The 20,350-nt window shown below is 52.5% G+C and overlaps 1 protein-coding gene across 3 annotated transcripts in view; it reads left to right on the plus strand.

The window, feature by feature from the left end:
* Positions 1 to 19,744, plus strand: part of ALPK3 (alpha kinase 3) — a 55,548-nt gene extending 35,804 nt beyond the window's left edge. For 2 of the 3 annotated variants that reach the window (XM_019477726.2, XM_059714853.1), the window contains exons 4-13: positions 1,176 to 2,520; positions 7,627 to 9,634; positions 11,069 to 11,216; positions 11,917 to 12,044; positions 13,156 to 13,191; positions 13,723 to 13,997; positions 14,665 to 14,753; positions 15,088 to 15,305; positions 15,492 to 15,540; positions 16,108 to 19,442. In XM_019477726.2, the coding sequence (XP_019333271.2) occupies positions 1,176 to 2,520; positions 7,627 to 9,634; positions 11,069 to 11,216; positions 11,917 to 12,044; positions 13,156 to 13,191; positions 13,723 to 13,997; positions 14,665 to 14,753; positions 15,088 to 15,305; positions 15,492 to 15,540; positions 16,108 to 16,447 (4,636 nt within the window). In that variant the 3' untranslated portion in view covers positions 16,448 to 19,442. Of the gene's footprint in view, positions 1 to 1,175; positions 2,521 to 7,626; positions 9,635 to 11,068; positions 11,217 to 11,916; positions 12,045 to 13,155; positions 13,192 to 13,722; positions 13,998 to 14,664; positions 14,754 to 15,087; positions 15,306 to 15,491; positions 15,541 to 16,107 lie in introns of all 3 variants that reach the window. The other variant, XM_059714852.1, reaches the window with a different exon arrangement.
* The last annotated feature ends 606 nt before the right edge of the window (positions 19,745 to 20,350 follow it).

Here is a 20,350-nt window from a genome sequence, read left to right on the forward strand (position 1 = left end):
GTTTGACTCTGCCTCATTTGAGCCCTTTAGTACTTGCAAGATCCAAGCTCCAAGACTGCTGCTGTGAAAGATTCAACTGAATCTCTGTGCTCAGCTTTAAATACATGCATCTGTTTTATAGTTGGTGGCAAGCTGCTAGCCAGTCCTGGATACTTGAAGAATTCTCTGTAGGAAGCCAGTAGTCTGATTAGTATTTTTCCATAGGATATGGGATAGACTTGCAAATAATAGGAGTAGGGATGCTGGGAGGGGAAAGAGAAAAGAAACCTTCCTGTCTCTCTAAATGTTGTGTATAGAACATAACATAAGACCCTAAGAACTGCACACTGGGCCAGACCACAGCTTCATGTAGCCCAGCAGTCCTTGTCTTACAGTGGTGCAGAGTGGGTGCAAATGGGGAGAGTATGTAGGGCTTATCCAGACTGATAAGCCCTACATAAATATAAGCCCCTACCCTTCTTCCTTTACAGCTTCCAACATTCAGAGCCTAGGAAGTCCCAATTCAGAGCTTGCGCCCATAACCATCATTTTTAATACCCACTGATGCATCTAACCTGCTTGAATTTATCAGTCTTCTTTCAAACCTGGTTAAATTGCCAGCCTCTACAGCACCTTGTGGAAATGAGTTCCACAAGTTAATTACACACTACATGGAAAAGCTTCCTTTTGTTTGTATGAAACCTGTTTCCTAATAATTTCTTTCTATATCCCCTAGTTCTAGTATTGTGGGAGATTGTACATAGTTATTCCTATTTATTTTTTCCACCCTATTCAGTATTTTATAGAGCTTTATTGTAACCCCCGCCCCAGCCATTTTTTCTCTAACCTGAAAAGTCCCAATCTATTTAGTTTCTTCTCAGATGGAAACTCTTTTAGTTTTACTGTATTCTTTTTGAGGTGGGGGAGACCAAAACTGCATGCAGTATTCAAGGTGTGGGTGTACCATGGATTTATACAGTGGCAAAATGGCATTTCCTGATTTCTTTTCACCCCTTTCTTCCTAATTCCTAACATCCTTTATGCCTCAGTGGATGCTTGTCAACAGCTCCAAAAAGGACTGTTTTCCAAAGAATTTCATTGGCATATGTGTGCATGTACAGGTGGACACAGTTGTGTGTTCAGACAGTGCCTTGAGGCAGACAGATGAGACTCATCATGTTGTTTTTGGTCCTCAGGTGCAGAGAAGAAGATGCGGCCATTTATCAGGCCTCAGCTAGAAATAACAAAGGCATCGTGTCCTGTTCTGGTGTCCTGGAAGTGGGAACCATGACAGAGTTTAAAATCCATCAGAAGTGGTTTGCTAAGCTCAAGAGAAAAGCAGAAGCAAAACTACGTGAGATTGAGCAAGGGAAAAAACGAGGGAAAGAGAATATGGAAGTGGAGAGGTTAAATAGAGTCAGCCCAGAAAGATTCCCCCGAAAGCGGCGGCTGACAGGGGATATGAACCCCAGGTCAGGTGCCTTGCTCTGGGAGAAGGACGACATGGCAAAGGTGCATGTTGTGGATCCTAAATCAAGATTACATGAAGAAACTACTGAGTTGAAGGAACCATCTCTAAATGCAGTAGCTGGGTTTTCAAACAACATGATCACAAAACCTCTGAAAGCAGAGGTGACCACCAATGGGGACTCCTCTCTGGAAAGTGCAGAAGAGAATGGGAATGGCTTTCTCACATACATCTATGAAACGGTGGAGGAAATGACTGCCAAGCCCATCGCTAAAGAGTCCTCTGCAAAAAAGAAAAAGAAAGAGAATGAGCCTCCCAGTCTGCTGCCATCTAAACAGGAAGCTTCAAGGCGAGAAGAGGGTGTGAGAGGCAGGGGAAAACCCTCCCAGAACCCAAGATTTGCCCCTTTCACCACCTCACCCAGGAGACCTCAGGCAGTCACAGCAAGTGATCTCAGGGTTGAAGATGTGCCAAAAACCAAGGAATCAGGGAAGCCAGTGAGCCAGGAGGCCAAATCTGGCAAGCATCAGCCTTGCCCCCCACCTCCCCAGGGTGAAGTATATTTTTCTTTGAAAGAGATGTTTCTTGAGAGCAGAGTGAAACCCATAATGGAAGAAGGGGAGCCAGGAGCCTCAGAAGTTGAGAGTGAGGCTGATCTGCAGCCTCCAGCCATGGACAGTCAAAGGAAGACTTCATCACCTGCAACCAAGGAGTTATCGGCAAGGCCTGCGCCAACTAAGGAGCAAAACAGCCAACCTGCAGAGCAGAAATCAGAGGAGAAGGAAGCCATGGATACAGAGGTAGCTACAATGCATAATAAACCATCCAGATATCCCACTGGGAAAATATCTGAGCCCCCTAGCTGGACCATGGAGCCAGCTGGTGAAAACATCCAAGCAACAGACCTCCTGGACTCTGTTCAACCTTCCGCAGAGCAACCCCTACAGCCAGTTACCCTATGTGTGAATCAGATGGCTCCAGGTCTAAATTTGCCCCTGTGTGGCCAGGAGACCAGGGGTAGCTTGCATCAGATCTCCTTGGAGGAACAGCTGGTCCCTGGAGTGCCTGCTGAGGTACTGTAAGTTCTATTTTTTTTGTGGTAGTCTGACCTCATGCAAAATGTTTCCAAATCAGACAAGCAGCAAGCACTGAAGGCCTGAGCACCTATTTATAGCTGGGAATGAGTGCTGTATGCGTATGACAAGCAGGGAGGATGATGCCATCTGTTTAGTTTAGCGATGAGCCCAAGCCCCTAGGTGGTCTATTTAATGAGCCTTTATGTAAATGAAAAGTGGACCTGGCAGGTACACTGCATGAACTTCATTAGACATCACTGGGAATTTTGTTTACAGTGAAACATGTATACAGTAGACCGGGTTGGTTTTTGGCTCCGTCCACCCTGCTGGAACAGGGTGGACACAGAAATCTTCCTGCTGGCTGCTGGGTCAGAGCAACTGCATCTGCTCCTGACTGTCACCATTTCCCTTCAGCCTGTGTCTATTTTTGTCATTTTATCTGGAGCGTTTTCCATGAAGTGTGGTGTTAGGCCAGAGGTTGCATGTTTGCCTGTTCACTCAAGTTCTGGCCTGGGGTCTTCTAAGACAGATTTCAGGGTCCTGGTGGGATTGAGACATCTGAATTACAGGACTGACACTCAGGGATTTCTTTTTTTCAGTGAAAAAGTAGGTCTGTAAAGAAATAAAGTTGAGGCTCCAGGGCAAAGAGAGTAGCCAGGTGCCTGTGTGCATGTGAGCTCAGTCTCCTGTTCCAGAAGATTAGGAAAAAAAAACCTAACCTGGGGTTCCAGCTTCTTCACTGGACAGTGTTGCAAGGGGCTGGTTCTGCCAAGTGATACATAATCTTTGTGTGATGCTGTTACTACCTTAGCAAAGATGAGCACCCCAGCCCTGAGACTACCCTTGCACAGACCCCATTAAGTTCCCAGTGTGGCACAGCCCTGACTCTAGTCACATGCGTGGCAGGAAATGTAACACCTCTACACATGCAAAACTTTGACGTTGGAGCTGTCAGGTGTTCCCATGGAACAGGTGCAGGCATTTCCTGAGCCTGGCATCTGCTTTCCTCTTCTAGGCTTCAGTACAGACAAGCAGCCATAGCTAGGGCTAGGGCACAGGCTGGAAAGTGCCTGTGTCATGCTAAGGAGTCAGTCAAATTATTTGGACAAAACCTGCACAAAGAATTGGGCACCTGGTTCCTGGACTCATCGCAGCACAGTACTCAAGGCCCCTTCTGTAGTGTGACAGTTCAGCCTCACCTAATGACCATAACATCTACCTTATCATTGAACAATTGCACAAACCCTTGCTGTGCCACAGAAACCCACAACAATACTCTTGAGCATCTCCATCTCCTTCTCCATGCTCCTTGCTCCCAAATAGGTAGAGTTCAGTGGTTTCCAGCCTCTGCTCTTGTGCTGTCATCTGTAAGAATTTCCCCATAGCTCATTCATGGAGTTCAATGGGTCCTGCACTCAAAGAAGCCCTGTCAGGTGGCACCCCCCACCACTGCCTTTATAGTGCTTTCATTTAAGTTTAATGAGAAGCGTGCATATGGATCTGCAAGCAGTATTGAGAGTTGATGGTGGTGATTGGTCCAAAGAACCTGGGAACCACTGAAGTCAATGTTTCCTTGGTTCCAATGCTGGCTTCATCACAAAGTCTGAGGGATGCCCTCAAGCGGGATCTAGCTTTTGTGAGAAGTGTTTATAGAAGTTCTGTGCAGTAGCCAAGACATAATCCTTTCTGATCCTAGAGTAGGAGGAAAAGTTGGCCTTGATCTAACTAATTCTTCACTCTGCCAATAGTTTCCCTGTTATATAAATCACCATTCTTGACATAAGATTTCTTCTCTTCCAGTCTCCTAGAGAGTCGCTCCATGTGTGAGCACTGTAGGGCTAACAGCCTCTGGCTCAAGGAGGTTTTTTGCACCAGGTTTTATTGTTAGCACCTCCACTGAGGAGATTCTAACCAGCTTTCCAGCTGGTTCAGCTGATCCTGCTTTCAGAGCAGAGGACACCGTGACTTTGGGTCACTCATTTCAGCCACCCAGCCTGCACTCTACCTTTGGTTGCCTATATACCTCTGGCACTGAGTCCTGCTCTTCACCAGATGGGAGGTGACTGGGGACAGGGTGCAAAGTTAAAGGGTTAATCACACTTTTTCCATCCCTTATTCTCTCCTGTACAAGAAGCTGAGCTCTTCCAAAGTTCCCTGCCATGTGCTGTGGCCTTTCTTGCTGCCTGCCCCCTGCCCTCCCTATTTATTCCGTAATACTTCTGTGCCAGCTTCAGAGAAGGCAATATTCGAAGGGCCTGTCCTTTACCATTCACCTCTTACAAATGGGTCAGTCTGTCCATTGTGATCCAAGGGAAACATTAGCAAATATTCCAGGGCTAATGAAGATGAACTAGCTACACTGACTACTCATTTAATGGTGTGAATCAGACTCCTAGTGTGCAGCTCTTTTGCACAAAGATACACAGGGACCAGGTGCTGCAGAGAGAGGTAAGGGTCTCTGCCATGCTAAGCATCTTGTGCCACTCCCATTGGGGCAGAGTTAAGGTGATGTAGAAAGTATGATCTTCACCCTGCTGTCCTGGTTCTGTAATGCTGGTGTTTTGTTTTGTAACATTTGGTGGATGGGGGACCCCAGCTCATTTAATGGTAATTCTGGTTTTCTAGCATCTGAATTTAACCTCTCACATACTGGAAAAGGAGGAAACACAGACCAAGCTGTGGGCTGTGGTGTTTTCTCCACATTGACACAGTGTGTAGGTGTTAACATTAAGACTGGAGTGGAACATTAGTCCCAGCTTCTTGAAGAGTCTCTGCTTCCAATGGTTGCTATCTTGAAGGAAGCTCAAGGATGTACATGTCTCATGTTCCTGGGTGCTGCATGGCGAAGATGTGCTGCCAGCAAACCTCTCTTCCCTTTGCTTTTTGGCTGCTCAGCAATGTTGGTCCCCCTTCACTTCCTGCAATCGGAGGTCACATAAGCAGCTTATCAGGCTCTTTTAAGAGGTTTTCACCACTGCCGGGTACACGGTACCAACCCTATGGTGCCTTGAATGGAGTGCGCCTGTCACTTGCCTATATAAGGAGATGTGGAGCTGTGAGCAGGCTTAGCCCAGAGAGAGGAGGGTCTCTGTGCTCAGGTCAGAGGGAGCTGGAGTCCCAACCAGCATCCTCTCTGCAGTCAAGACCAATGTCTTCTGACTCCATGCACACCTCACTGCAGGAGGAAGGCAGTAGCTAATGGTCACATGGGCAGGTGGCATATCAGCATCAGGACAGCTGCAACCCAGACCTTCTTCCCATATCATTGGAAGGGCTGAGGAGGGCAATGGCCCTGTAGGGAGGAGGGGAACATGCCAGGGTGTGTAGGGACAGAATAATCAGGAGGGCTCATATACCTTCCAGAGCTCTGAGCCAGGTGACTCAACTCAGGAGAGGGATGGGGACGTCCCTGTAGACAGCTGCAACAGTGCTACTCAGTGTGCAATCACCACCCAGGGAACAGCCAAAGTGTCAAGCTGCATAATAAATGAGGTGGTGGATAACCCAGAGCACAGTGCAGTACCCATATGCAAATCGGTGGGCACATCAGTGTGGCTCCTGCATGCAGTTCTGTGCTACCCATCTCCTGTGGGAGATTGTGGAGGTGGAGGGAGTTAGAGATAAGAGACAGAAATGGCTAGGGGCCTGGAAAATGCTTCAGAAGACAGGGAAGAGATTCAGTGGTCATCAGGGAAACGAGACAAAACCAGTGAGGCATGATAAAGATATAATTCAGATGATGCAGGCACTAAGGCACATGGCTGACAGCTCAGAGGTCGTAAATCTGAGGCCGTAGCAGAAGCACTCATGGTGCAGCCCTGTCAGATTTAAACGAATCTGCAAAATTCTGCTAAATAGTAAATACCTTGTCACAAGGACACAGAAAAGGAAAGTAATTCTAAACTAGGGTGCTATGAGATCCTTTTAAAGGTGCTGCAGGATGCCATTCAGTATTAGCATTGTTATAAGTACAAACACCTGCATGATTCACAAGATAAACCCAGAGATTTTCAATAGGAATCCATAGTGTCAAAAGCATCCTGACCCATGGTGGGTGTTTCTGAGGTCTTTGCAATCAAAGAATTGCTCCTAGTATTTCTCTGTATTCAAACATGAGTGAACGCAAAGAACTGGCATTTTCCAAGGGGTGCCCTGAGTCTATAACAGCTGAGAATCACTGGTCTAATGGAACAAAGAGTGGTCTAGAGAAGGGACATGAGGAGCGTCACTTCTCCCTGACTCCCAAACCAAGCACAGGTCCTTGTAGAGTGTTCAGTTTGAAACTGATAAAATAAACTCCTTTTCCCTGCACCATAATCTTGGACTGTGGAACCCACTGCCGAAAGATGCCAGTCAGGCCAAGAGCTCTGCGAGGTTTTCAGAGGCACCAGATGCTTATAGCAGTATCTGGAGTATCTCACTAGAATAGTTAATGTTTAAAAACATTTTAGAAGTGGGGATAAACCTCCTGGCTGAAGGAGTTTAAGCCAGTCCCCTCCGACTCAGGGCTAGAAGGAGACCTTCACTAGGGCAGCAGGGAACCACACAGCCGAGACATTCTGCGGAACCGTCTGGTGTTGGCTGCTATGGAAGCAGGGCCACAGGTTGGATCCATACAGGCTGTCCCAGGTCTGTTCTCACTTGAACTGTTACTCAGTGTTCAAAGGGAGGCCAGAGCGGGCACTTCTTTTATCATGGTCTCTGTATTGACAGTCAACAGTGAAATATCATTCTGCCTTGGCAATAGACTTCCTCAGCCATCTGGGCTCAATGTGTGTTTTTTCTGGACAAGTTACATGCATGTTATGGAGTTGTGTTGTAGCCTTCACATGGCAGGAGCATGGCCATAGAGGAGGAGCCTGATTTTGACAGGTGCCAAGCCTTCACAAATCTAGTGGCAGCCAAAGGAAGCCCGTGGAGCTCAACACTGTTCAAAATTAGTCTTAGTTAGGTTTTGTCCACAGAGGCAAGATCAGACTGTGAGTCATTCTGATTCCCCAGACACTTCAGGGTAGATGAAGGGCAGATGAGCCCTAAGTGTTAACTTGAAATACCAGGGGGATCCAGGTAGTAAAATAATCCTCATTTCCTTTTTGTTCCTAGGCCCCAGAGATGGCAGAGCCAGTGTTATCCCCTGCCAGCAATTACCTGAAGCATCCATCATCAGAACCAGCGGAAGACACTAATCAGCAAGAGAGCTGCTTAAAAGAGGTCACTGGCATGGACACAGAACAACCTGAAGAGCAGGAAGGCCCCAGGCCATACCTGCAAGAACCAGGGATGCTGACACTGAGCCAGGAAGGCATTCAGCAAGCACCTGAGGATTCCCAGAAGGCTCCAGCTGACTCTCCAGGCCTCCCACAGCCTGTCTGGGAAGAACATCTACCTTGGAAAGAGGAAGAGATGGGACCTCCCCTGATTTTCACAGGCAAAGAGACCCAACAGAGACCTTTTCCGAGTTGTGAGATTAAGGACATGGGTTCAGTCAAGCCACCGTTAAAGGAAGCAAGGCCTCCTATGCCTGAAGACAAAATCATCCTTGAGCAACATGTCCATGAGACTGAAGTAGAAGGTGGGAGGATAGACCAGCCATTACCTGCAGAAGCAGAGACACCTGGAGACTGGTTAGGGGACAGCATCCTTCGTGCGGAGACTGAGGGCAGACAGGAGGAGCCCAGCTCCCATGAGACTGACCAGAAAGCACCGACAGTGGCAGAAGAGATATCCTTGGAGACTGAAGTGGCAGCCCCTGTTTTCCCCCAGGTCTGTGAGGAAGAGCAGCTGCCTGCTTCCCCAGCAGAGATATCTGTACCTGAGGAAGCACCTGGCTTAGCTTTCCCTTCTCCAGTCAAAGAGCTCCCAAGCAATGGGACCCCGTCTGTGGTCCACCTGCTGCGGGATATGAAGAAAGAGCTGGAGAATAAGAAAACAGATGAATCTGCACTGCACTTGGCAGCCATTCCTCAGCAAGAGAGCTTTCCCACCAGTGCTGCTGAGGAGGGTAAAGACAAACCAGTATCTGTATTAGTAGTACCCCAACAACACGAGGCAGGAGAGCAGAGAGCTGTGACTCCAAGCAAGAAGCAGGCTGTTGTAGATGTGAGAGGTGAGATTTCCTCTTCAGATATAGGAGTTGAGGTCCATCCAGTATTAAGAAAGCCATTGGCTCCTCAGGCTGTACCTGGCTTAGAGGGGAACCGGGAGGAAATATCTATGGAGCAGAAAGTACAGCACAAGAATCTGGTGTCCTCCTTAAAGAACTATCTCCTTCTGCTTTTGAAGATGTCAGATAAAGGCAAGGACAGTGCAAAGGCTGGAGCTGAGCCAGAGGAGAGTGAGGCAGGGGAGGTCCCGCCTGCCATTGAGAAGGAGGCCCTGCCAGAGGTGGGCATTGCAGGGCTCAGCCCCAGAACATCCAAGAAGATCTTTGAAAAGGTACAAACCAACCAACTGTTCCAGACAGCAGAAAGCTTGCCTCTCACCCCCAGGACCTCCCGAAAGATCACAGGGATGATTAACCAGGAGCTAATCACTAGCCAGGAGACTCTGGTAGTCAAGCCTGTTGCACCACTGAGACGACGAGGCCAGGTGGCTTCTGAGTCTGAAGGGCTGAGCCTGTTGACAGTGCCCTCCATTGTGGTGGGTAGCATGCCAGCAGAGAGTGCTGGTCAGACAGAGAATGAGCCTTCCACCCTGAATCTGGAAAGCAGCGGGAGGGAGAACCCCACTGATCCTGTGACAGTGCTGCCATGTGCCACACCAGAGGAGCTTGCATCTGGGGCACGGCGCAAAATATACCTATCCAAAGCCAAACAGGCAGAGGAAGCAGAGGTGGCAGCCCCTGAGGGCCCAGTGTACCTGAAGAGAGAGAGCCCCACTGTATCCCCACGGCAATCCAGGAAGAACACAGCCCTGCTGCAAGCCCCTGTTCCAACCCCGTCTCCTCCTGTAGAACGGCGCTCCCCAACCCTCACCAGAAAGATGGCCACATTGGAAGTTCCCAAGCTGTATGAGGAGCATGTGGAGAGGAATGATAACCATGAACCCCCTGGTGACAGTAAGCCAGAAGTGCAGGCAGAGGAGACTAGGAAAACAAATGACCCCTTTAAAGGTAAGAAGAAAAGCTTCCTCACCTCTCGCCCCTGTGCACAAGAGGTGACGGCAGCATGGGTAGGCACCTCCTTTCAAGTACTTCTCGTTATGTGGCAGTGAAATGACTGTGGATACCCACATATGAGCTAAGCCTTAGTGTTTGAGGAACCTGCAGCAGTTTCTTCTGTGTGCAATAAAGGACAGCAGTATGCAACTGCTGGGACCAGGAGCACACAGCAGTGATGAGTTCTGCAGGCACACGTGGGGCAGGAAGCTACAAGCTGCCACATGCAGAAGTAGGGACTACGAGCTCCTCTCCGTTCATCGAACCTGTACAAACAGATCCCACCCATCTTTTAGTCCAGTGCTGAGGGCACTTGGCCAGGAAGCAGGCAACCTGGATTCTAGGCCCCCTCTCACCCACAATGGGTCTGAACCTGTGTCCTCTGTTTCTAGCCCTTCTACTGAAGTTAGCCCACTGGGCAGCCAACAGAGAAAGGTATGTGGGGCCCAAAGAAGAGCAAGTAGAGGGTAGATGTGTCACTCAGTAAGGTGGATGCTGCTCTGGAAGGGAGGGGACCTGGGGTCTAGCCATTCATGTCCTGTACCTTGACCACAGAGAGCAGAAGACAATGCTAGTGGCACCAGAACCTTTACTTAGGCTGTCTAGTGCTACTTCAGGAAAGAAGTGTGACCAGGATCTGAGTAGGGGTTGAGACCAAGTGTCCAGCAGAGAAGGAAACCCTTTGAGAAACTACCATCGGCCACACTGCAGCTCACTGAGAGCTCATGGAGCTAGAGGCATAGTGTTTGCTGTTACCAGAAGTGGCACATCCCGTCTTCCTGGGTCCCTCAGTGAAACCCAGGCTTCCAGGATGGTTGTCCTGGTCTTTGCTGTGCTGCACACTGACACAAGGTGTAGTACAGGATGAGAGATACCTGATTCTCTGATATTGTGGAAAACTGTTGTGCATCTTCACTTTGCCTTCTCAGTCAGTGCCAGTGTGAGCCATGGGAAACAGTGTGCCACTGCCAGTACCAGTCGTCATGTCAGGAGCAGCGAGCTGGGGTGCCAGCACCTGGCACCATTCTGTGGCACCTTTCACAGAAAATAGGGTCTCCCGAGCAAACTTCTATGCTGCTCCTCTGTGTTATGACTGACCCATCAGGTGGACCTGGTGCATCTGTCCATTCCTTTCATTGCTGTGCAGCATTAAACCAAATGCTCTGCGCATCCCAGAAGGAGATTCTCCTTTCCTATCACATGTATAGGAATTGGTCCAGCCCTTGGAGAACATTCCTGATTGTGCAGGTGCCCACCTTTCCCAGGCATCGCTTGAGAACCATCCAGGAGCAAGGGCCCAAACACCACCTGCAAGGAGCAGATGGAGTGGAGTTACAGCATGTGAAGCTTGTCTTACCACCAGTCTTTTCTTTTTGCCCTTCTCCATAGCCCCCCAGGTGATACGGAAGATCAGGCCAGAGCAGTTCTCTGATGCATCAGGAAACCTGAAGCTGTGGTGTCAGTTCTTCAATATTTTGAGTGAATCCAAGCTGATGTGGTACAAGGATGAGGTGCCTATCGCTGAAGCCAGGAGGAGGTAACCTGCCACGTTCTCTGTGTTTCACTCATTGTATGGAGCTCTTGGCTGATGGATTCAGTCCAGCCCAGCACTTGGTATTTATCAGGCTCTGATAACATAACAGCCTTCCTCAGGGTTTACAGGTTGATGGTGCCTCCTGCTAACAAAGTCACAACATCACAGAAAAGTCAGGCTTAAGGGGTTCCCAGGAAGTCCTCTAGTCCAGCCCCCTGCTAAACCAGCCTAGATAAGTGTATGTCTATCCTATCCTTAAAACTGCATGAACAATCCTCCTGCATAACTACCAGGCACAGTGCCTCAAAACCATCAGGAACACTGTACTTGCCACAAGTAAAGCAGAGGGATGAGGGTACTGCCAATGTCCTGCCACTGCAAGGACAAGTAGTAGTTCATTAAAATACACTCAAGAGATCCACAGAAGAGGATCACACCCTGCACTGCAAAAGGCAAAATCCCCCAGTGCCCAGTCAGATGCTAGGAAACTCAGCCCTCTGGACTGGGAAGAGCTGGGGAGGAAGGAAGTTCTGGAGGACCCAATATATTCCAGAGATGCCACCGCTCATGACACCATTGCAAGCTCTTTGAGGCAGGGGCCGTGTGTGCAGCCCTGGTGTACTGGGGGCTGTGTCCCTGGCTGATATTGTGGTACTCATCACTGCAGGGCTGGTTGATACAAGGTAACTCTGCTCTCTTGCAGCACTGGTGATGAGGGGCAAGTAGCCTTAGCCATCGTGCAGGCGTCCAGAAAGGACTGTGGTGTCTACCAGTGTGTCATCCAGAACGAGTACGGCACTGACTCCACTGACTTCCTGCTCAGTGCGGAAGGTGAGCTGCCTGCCTGGCCTGTGTCCAACACAAGCCCCTCTCTGGGCCCGGTGATCCCAGTTGCATGGGCCCTCTTTGCCTGCAAGCCCCCTCCTGTACACACAGACACTCAGTGTCAGGGTCATAAGAGAGCAACATGTGAGGTGGGCATGGTGCTTGCCAGGCGTGTTGTGTGGGCAGAGGGCTGGTAGTTGTGTGGGAGGGTTGTGGCACCAGCACCCCCTGCAATAAACAAATTGATCCCCCACCCCAGAAAGCCTGAGCAAGTGTGAGGGGGGCAGGTTCACCAGGCGGTGACTGGGAGGCAGGAGAGTTGAGAGGGAGGCAGGTGAGGCACTGGGGACAGGAGAGCTGGACTGGGCGGGCAAGTGTTAGGTCCCAAGACCAGGTTGGGCATTCTGGGGGTGGGGTTAGTGCTGGGTGCAGGGAGCTGGAGGCAGAAGAGTAAACGGTCATGTACAGAAAAGATGCTAGAGTGCGGAGTTATGTCATCAGGAGCTGGCTGTGGGCAGCTACCTCCTAGGGTGGCTAGTGAAGGGCACCCCTGATCCTGGAGGTGGCCTGGGACCCATTGCTATGATACTTGGACAGTCTGGGCAAGGCCTTGCTCCACAGCACTGCACAAGAGGTGATGGGTCAAGAGCAGTTGATCTGGGCTCTGGCACTGGGGCCACGAGCTGTCTCAGGCCAGCCTTATTCCCAAGGCCCTTTCTTTGTCCTGTTCTGTGGGGAGGGCAGGCTGACCCCTCCACTGGTCACCTGGCATAAGGATTGTGGGCCAAAGGGCACTGGTTGGGTTCAGACAGCCCCATAGAGCCCCATTCACAGAGGGCCTGGTGCTGCACACCCAGCTCTTCTGCCCGAAGAGCCAGGTCATGATGGAGCTCCAGTAGCTTATTAGAGCTCAAAATTTCTGTGTTGGGGCTGGCTTAGGCATGTCAGGCAGCTCTGGGGTGTACCTGTCACCAGTGGGCCTCTGGGTGCATCCCCACGCAAGCAAGGGGAAGTGCACAGAGCCCTGTGCATGGTGGGCTCAGGGTGCGCACTGGGTAGTGGTCCCCCCACAATACCTTCATTCTCACTCACCCCCTGGGCTTTGTATCCCCCTCAGTGCTGTCGGGACTTATCTCAAGAGAAGAAATTGAAGGTAACGGAAGCTGCTTCAGGAGCCGTGAGTGCTGCCCTGGCCACATGGCCAAGGCCCTGCCAAAAGCCACCACTCCCTCGCCATGAGAGGTGGCACCTCACTGAGCATAGGGAGGGCACCCTGGGGATGGGGAAGGAGTTCTGGGCAGGTAGGCAGGGTAGGACTCAGTCGCTCCTCCCTAGCATACCACCACCCCATGTGAAAGCAATGCTGGTTAACGCTGGCAGGACAGGAACTGGCTGATCGCAGGCCCAGACCCTGCTGCCTTCTGAGGCCCTGCAGCATGGTAGCAGGTGGGAAGGCTGCAGCACCCCCACAGCCTGGCTCTGCTCCCAGGTAGAGCCCATCTCCCCTGCCACCTGGAAGCTAAGCCTGCTGCCTGCCTTCTGCCCCCTCTCCTTTGGGGTCAAGCTAGCTCTGCCTTCCCTCTTAACTTGGGGCACAGGGGAGGAGACACCCAGCCCTGCCCAGTCCCTGACATTTCCCTGCCCAGCCTGGCAGTGCTGGCTCACCTTCTCTTCCCTCTGCCAGTTGGTGAAGAGATCGAAATGACCCCCATGGTGTTCGCCAAGGGCCTGGCCGAATCAGGCTACTGGGGGGACAAGTTCTTTGGGCGCATCATGTGTGAGGACATGGAGGTGGGTGACGGCTTCCAGCGCAAGGCATGCCGCGTCCGGGCCATCTATGGCCTGGAGCCCATCTTCGAGTCTGGCAGGACATGCCTCATCAAAGTGCACAACCTCATCATCTTCGGGACCAAGAATGAGAATACGCTCATTGAGAAGAACTATGACATCACCATTCAGGTGGGTGCCTCACTTCACCCTGCCTTGCCCTGGCCCCTCTGCCTGCAACCTGGCAATGGCCTGAAACCCCCTGCTTGGTGGGAGCTAAGGGATATGTGGGATAGTTTCACCTTCTCTGCCTGACCTAGCATTTCCCCACTCCTGGGGCTGCACCTGCCCTGTTCCTGCTCCAGCTCAGCAGGCTCCTCCCACCTGGCCTGAGTCCAACAGGCTGCCCTTTCCTCAGCTCCTCCCTGCTCTTAGCCCTTGCCTATCAAGCCTGCTCAGTTCCCCTGGCTTCTGCTCACCTGTTCACTGACAACGCCTACTTAGCTGCCACATCATATTTTCATGCGTGCCCTGTCTGTTTGCTCACTGCCTGGGCACTACAGCAAGGCCTACCATTGCTCTTCCCAGCTCCCCACTTGTCCAGTGCTCACACTTACCCTGGGCAGGCTGGGTGGCTGGACCTCTGGTGGGTCCGACTTCAGCCCTGCAGGTTGGGGTGTTCTATGCTGCCCCATGTCCATTGGGAGGAGAGCAGTGAACAGGACACAGCAGCTGCCAGGTCACTTCCCATGCCAGTCTCCAGTAGGTAGGAGAGGCTATCTGAGTAGTGCCCCATAGGGCTGGCAGGCCTCAGGGAAGGGCAAGGGCAGGGGCAGTGACTTCTGTGCTTCAATCCCAGGAATGCAAAATCCAGAACTCCAGCCGGGAATACTGCAAGATCTTCGCTGCTGAGGCACGGGCCATCTTGGACTTTGGGGCAGTGCCTGAGTAAGTCAGGACTCTGCCTTTCCTCCATGGACCCCTACTGCAGGCCAGGGAGGGAGGGCCCCTTCCTACCATGGGCATCTCTGTAGGAGGATTGAGGGACATCAACCATAGGTGGCATAGCCCCCTCCCACCCCAAGTGCCACTATGAGGCTGAATGAGCACCATGATCTAGCCAGGCTGGGAGGAAAGTCCCCCACCCCAGGGGATGGGATAACTGCTTACTGCTAGCATGGCCAAGTGCTGTGCAGCTCAGGGAGGCTACTGGGCTAGAGGGCCCTTGGGTGAGCCCTGCCTCACCACCCCATGCTGACCCTTGCCACTACCCCCTGCCCAGGATAATCCCGCTGTACTTGATTTATCGACCTGCCAACAATATTCCCTACGCCACCATGGAGGAGGACCTGGAGGGGCCCTTTGAGCGGTACTGTGTCAGGGAGCGGGACGGCAGCCTGGCCATGAGGAGCACGTCAGAGATCTCACAGAAATGCTGCTCCTTCCAGCACTGGCTCTACCAATGGACGAATGGCAACATCTTGGTGACAGACATGGAAGGTAATGGCAGAGGCTACCCCCCAAACAGAGAGGAGGTTCTTGCTCCTCTGTGCCATGCCCCAGGGCCCAGGATGGTATCCTCCCCAGGGGAGGAGACCTCTGCCACCTCCTGGGAGTCTCACCCCTGGACCTAGGCTCCCTGCAGTGGCTTGCTCTAAGGCAGGCTGGTGTTCCCTTTCATTGCAGGTGTAGGGTGGAAGATCACCAACGTGAGGATTGCCACAAAGCTGAAAGGGTGAGTGACTCCAGGGAGCTGAGCCAGACTCCTGCCTCCTCATGGGGACTGAGCAGCCTCAGCCTGGTCCTGGCTGCCTGCCCCAGGCAACAGGACTGCCTGCCAGCCTCTATACTAGGTTGAGGGAGAAATGATGGCGCAGTCAGGGGTGTAACCACCCCAGTAGGCATGAGCATGGGCCCCCTGTCCTTGCCCCTCAGCCAGCTGGGCATCACCCGCTCTATTCAGTCTCCAGCAGAACTCTCCATCCTGTTGCTGTCCTTGGGAGTCAGTGCAGCATCTCCGTGTATGGTGGTGGGTGGGAGGGGAAGTGAAGGGATGCAATGAGAAGGGGAACGTGTATGAGGCAGCTGATGGCAGAGTGCCATAGCCCATGATGAAGCGCCATGGCCCATGCTAATGAGAGTGCAGCGGTTCCCTAGGAAATGGGAGCCCTCGTAAGCAGGAGGAATCACAGAGACCCCAAGCATCCCAATCAGGGGAGAAGGAGCCCGGGGCAGCTGCCCTTTGGAGCCTGGGAGCCCCTTTGCACATGCCTGGGTACTGAGCATCGCTGTTTGCTGGCAGGTACCAGGGGCTGAAAGAGAGCTGCTTCCCCACCCTGCTGGAGCAGTTTGCTGCTACCCACCAGTGTAACCACTACTGTGAGATCCTGGGCCTGAAGACCCTGGAGGCTGTGCAGCAGCCAGTAAAGTCCAAGGGCTCCAAGAGCCCATCGATGGGCAGGAAGGCTTCCTCAACCCAGTCCAGCCCCCAGCTGCAGAAGAAGGGCCTGGCGAGCCCCCAGGGCACCCGCAAGGGTACGGTCAGCCCCAAAAGCTCCCGGAAATCCACTGAGTCAGGGGAGGCCCAGCTAGCCGTGAAGTCCAGAACTGGGGAGAGCAGCAGGTCCAGCCGGCTGCAGTAGGCAGAGCCTGCCTGGCGGGATTGCCGAGCCCACGGGCCGGGGGAGGCAGCCTGCTGCTGCGCACACTTGGGAAAAGGGACCCCTACAGCAGCGGCCAGTGCATCTCCTCCCACCAGCGCCCCGCCATTTGCATCCTGTGTGTGGTGTGCTAATGAAGCAGCAACCGGGCCAAGGACACTAGAGCAACCTGGAAAGTAGCCTTGTGGGCCAGAGCTGGCTTGCTGCATGACTGGGCCTGAGGAGTGGGGCAGGGGGAGGGGTCTTGTTATCTCACACGCTGCTGATTTATACCTCTGTAAAGGGAAAGCCAAGCTGGGGCAGCCGAGCCTGCGAGGCAGGGGCATGGGGACAGCCCACTGCCTGCCACTGACCCTGCGGGTTCATCTTCCAAAGCCCATCTGGGCCGTGCCGGCTTTGCGTTCCCTGCCTCAGCACCAACACTGAACCTGGTGCTCTCCGGGCTGCTGCAAATGCCCCTGCTGCTCCCCCTTTCCTTCCTGTCAGGGCTGTTTGGTGCTGGGTGGATCCAGCTGCCCAGGAGGGCAGGCAGACAGACTGGCAATGGGTGCAGCCTCTCCCTGCCTGCATCCCTCCCTCCTGAGCAGTGACCCAGCACGGACATGGGCTCCCAGTCAGTGGTATCTTGAGTTGTTCCCTTTGGCTCCAGCTTTTCTCTACTTGGGTTCATGGTAGCCTCGCACCCCAACTTGGATGGTTCCTGCGCTGTGTACAAACCCCTACTATGTTGTGACCCATGCCAGCACAGCCAGGCTGCACCACCCCTGCATGTCTAACCCACTGTGCCCTGCAGGGAAGCCCTGAATACTCACATGGAGCTGAACAAGGGCATTTGGAATGGCAGCCGTTGTGGTGCCCCGCGAAATGCAGCAGTGGAAAGCTCCCAGTCCACCAACATGCTTTGCTGGTGCTGTTGCCTAGGGAGTTTGTGTGCGTCAGCTCATGCGCCAGTCACCATGGTAGCTAGGTACCAGCCGTACCAATACAGAGAGGCAGCTGCTTGCCGCAGCAGGCAACAGGAAGTTCAAGCCTCCCAGGAAAAAAGTGTCAAGTCTCTTCCTCCTCCAAGTGGAGATGGCCCTCCTGCTGAAATCCTCAGCTGCCCTTTGCTGTCAAACCCAGGTCCCCTCCTGAGCATAGTGATCCCAGGCTGCCCAATCCCCCACAGGGCCGCTCGTTCTGAAAGCTGCCAGCAGATGGGATGAGCAGCCCATACCCCGCTTGCTAGGATCAGCGCTTGCCAGCTGCAACTTCCCCTTGTGAGAGTGCCCTGCTGCTGGCAAGCCCCAGGTTGTACTTTCCCCCTCCAGAGCCAGCCCCCCAAGGGTGTTCTAGGGCAGCAGAGAGGCAACTGGGAGCTGTTACCTGTTGGTGGAAGCTAGCGAGGCCTCAGGGCTGCTCTACCTCATGTGGAGGCCAGGTCAGTAGCCAGGCTCAGGAGGAAGGAGGAGAAAGTCACTGCCCTTTGTGCCAGGGCTGCTGTGAAGAGCCAGGTGTCATGCCTCATCAGTTAGCTATCTGAGAAGGCAGCAGCCTCACCGCTCACCTCACTAGGAGCCAGGGAGGACATGAGTCCTTTTTCCTGCACCCTTGCCCTGAGACACACAGGCAGGCCCTGCCTTGCCTACCTCCCACCCTCTGCCCTGGGGTGAAACAACATGAAAATATGAGCCATGGGCTGCTTCTTTGGGTCTTTGTGACAGATACCAGGGCAGGGGATCTGCTTTGCTTGCTTGCACCGTCAGTTGTGCAGGTCCTGACTGGGTCGAGGGCATCTCCCTGATGCAGGGAACCAGTGAAAAGAGGACGCTGCAAAAAATAAGCACCCTGCCAGGGGAAATACCCTGACCGATGTAATACAATTAAAATGGCACTGTGTAGTGGAGGGTTGCACCTTTGTCTGCTTGTGGACAGGACTTCCTTCTAGAGCCTCATAGTTAGCTTCCCACTGGCCAGCTTCCAGTGGGAGGATCTTGGCTACCAGCTAACTTTGTGGAAATGGGAGACATCTCCCTAGCTTGCTCCTGCAGCCATATGGCTGAGGACAAGCAAAACTCAGGGGCATCCAAACCCTAAGCTTCTGGGCTTGGGGCCTGCACATAGGATGCCTGTCAAAGGATTTGGAAGCATCTGAAGCCCCAGGCTGGAGTGGAGAATACTTGCTGGTAGTAGGGCCACATATGGTTCCTGGATGATTCAAAAAGATTTGGACCAGATTTGGCTAATTTGACCTGGGACACAGAAAATTGCCCTTAAAAAAACCCCCAAAACCCTAGGACTCATCTGTACAAGGCCATTTACTTGCTAGTGTGGGGTGGTCACCAGGTGTGGTGCAGCTACTGCCCCTCTGGAGGGATCAGAGGCAGGTGGCTGATGGTGAAATGGTAATGTAGATGTACCCTCCCTGCTGGAGCTTAGTTACACCCTCTGGTTTCTGTTTATCATTTCCTTTCATTAACTGTGGCTGGTAATGAAGAAGAAGGCAGCTACAGACTCAGGGCCCCACCTCTGTTGTGGGGATACTGTGAGCTGCCACCACAAACGTGCTTGGAGCCCTGTAGCAAATCTCAACTGAGCCAATTTGCCTTCAGGATAGGAGCAGAGCTGGCCAGAACCTGGAAAAGTAAGCAAGCCCTCCCACCCCGCTCTGTCCCTGCCCCAAAAGAAAGCAAAGCCCATGGCAGGGAGCACTTATAGGCTCTGGCTTTGTTGGGTAAGAAGGCACGTGCTTTTGCCTCAGGTCTGCAGTTGTGGCATGTCAGGGCCTCCACCCAACGATGCCTCACACCTGCTGACTGGTGGCTAGGGGAGCTGCAAGCTTCTGGCCTTCATGAGGCATCTGCTTAATGGCCACTGTGTCAAAAACACACCTTTCTCTCTCAGAGCTGCCCAGTTACAGCAGAGAAGAGCTGGCAGCCGTGGGAATAACTGCGGCAGGGAGTCACTGTTGTCACAGGAGTGGTGGGGATGTTCCTCCAGCTCGTGGAGAGGGCTGAGGCAGAGACAGGGATCACTGTGTCCGCAGTGGAGGTGTCTCTCTCCAATGGCGAGGAAGTGGTGATCCATGTGTCCCAGCTGCCACGTGGCGAGGTCCAGCAGAGACCAGGCGGGGCAGTTTCTTACTGCGGCGCTTTGCATTCCATGGCTGTGGCTGCGCTTGTCTGCTCAGGAGTGTACATTTCCTGCTCTTGTTCAGATAGTTGTAAAATACCCCTGTACATACTCATCTGTGTATTGGCAAATGGGTGTGCTCGTGTGCAATAAAGTGAGAAGGACTGGTCTGCTCTCCAGTGTGTCAGTGTGGCTGGCAGGGTTGGGAATTCTCACCATAACAATGCCATTGCTAATTTTGCTGACTCCCAGCTCCCTCACACTTCCCAGATCGGTAATAGAACAACAGGGGACCTAGCACACACACTTGATGTTCCCATCAACTTTGACCATGATGAAAATTGACCATTTAGATCCACTCTTTGGGCTCTGGCCAACTCCTGACCTGTGACTGTATTCACCTAGGGTGCTGCAAGCCTCAATTGCCCTGGTTACAGCCATGGGGATCACAGTCATAGACTAGCCAAGCTGCGGAGCTCTGTCCTGGTGCAAAGCTGCTACATAAGGACTGGGGTGTCAGTGAAGGGGATGAGGAAGACAAAGGGGACTTATGAAAGGGAAGAGATAAGGGTGTAGAACCTGCAGCCTGTTTTGGCTGCTAAACAGGGCCCTGACCCCTGACGCAATAGGAGCTGCTGGCCATGGAGCACCTTTGACACCCAGGTTCCTACTGAGGATGCTGAGCTCCAAAAATTTCAACCTTTAGGCCTAGGCTAGGGGTCCAGTATAGGGGGGGACTCCATACCTACCAGCACTGTCCAGCCTAGAGGATGG

This window comes from Alligator mississippiensis, chromosome 11, assembly GCF_030867095.1.
Source record: "Alligator mississippiensis isolate rAllMis1 chromosome 11, rAllMis1, whole genome shotgun sequence".
In the NCBI taxonomy this organism is placed as follows: domain Eukaryota; kingdom Metazoa; phylum Chordata; order Crocodylia; family Alligatoridae; genus Alligator; species Alligator mississippiensis.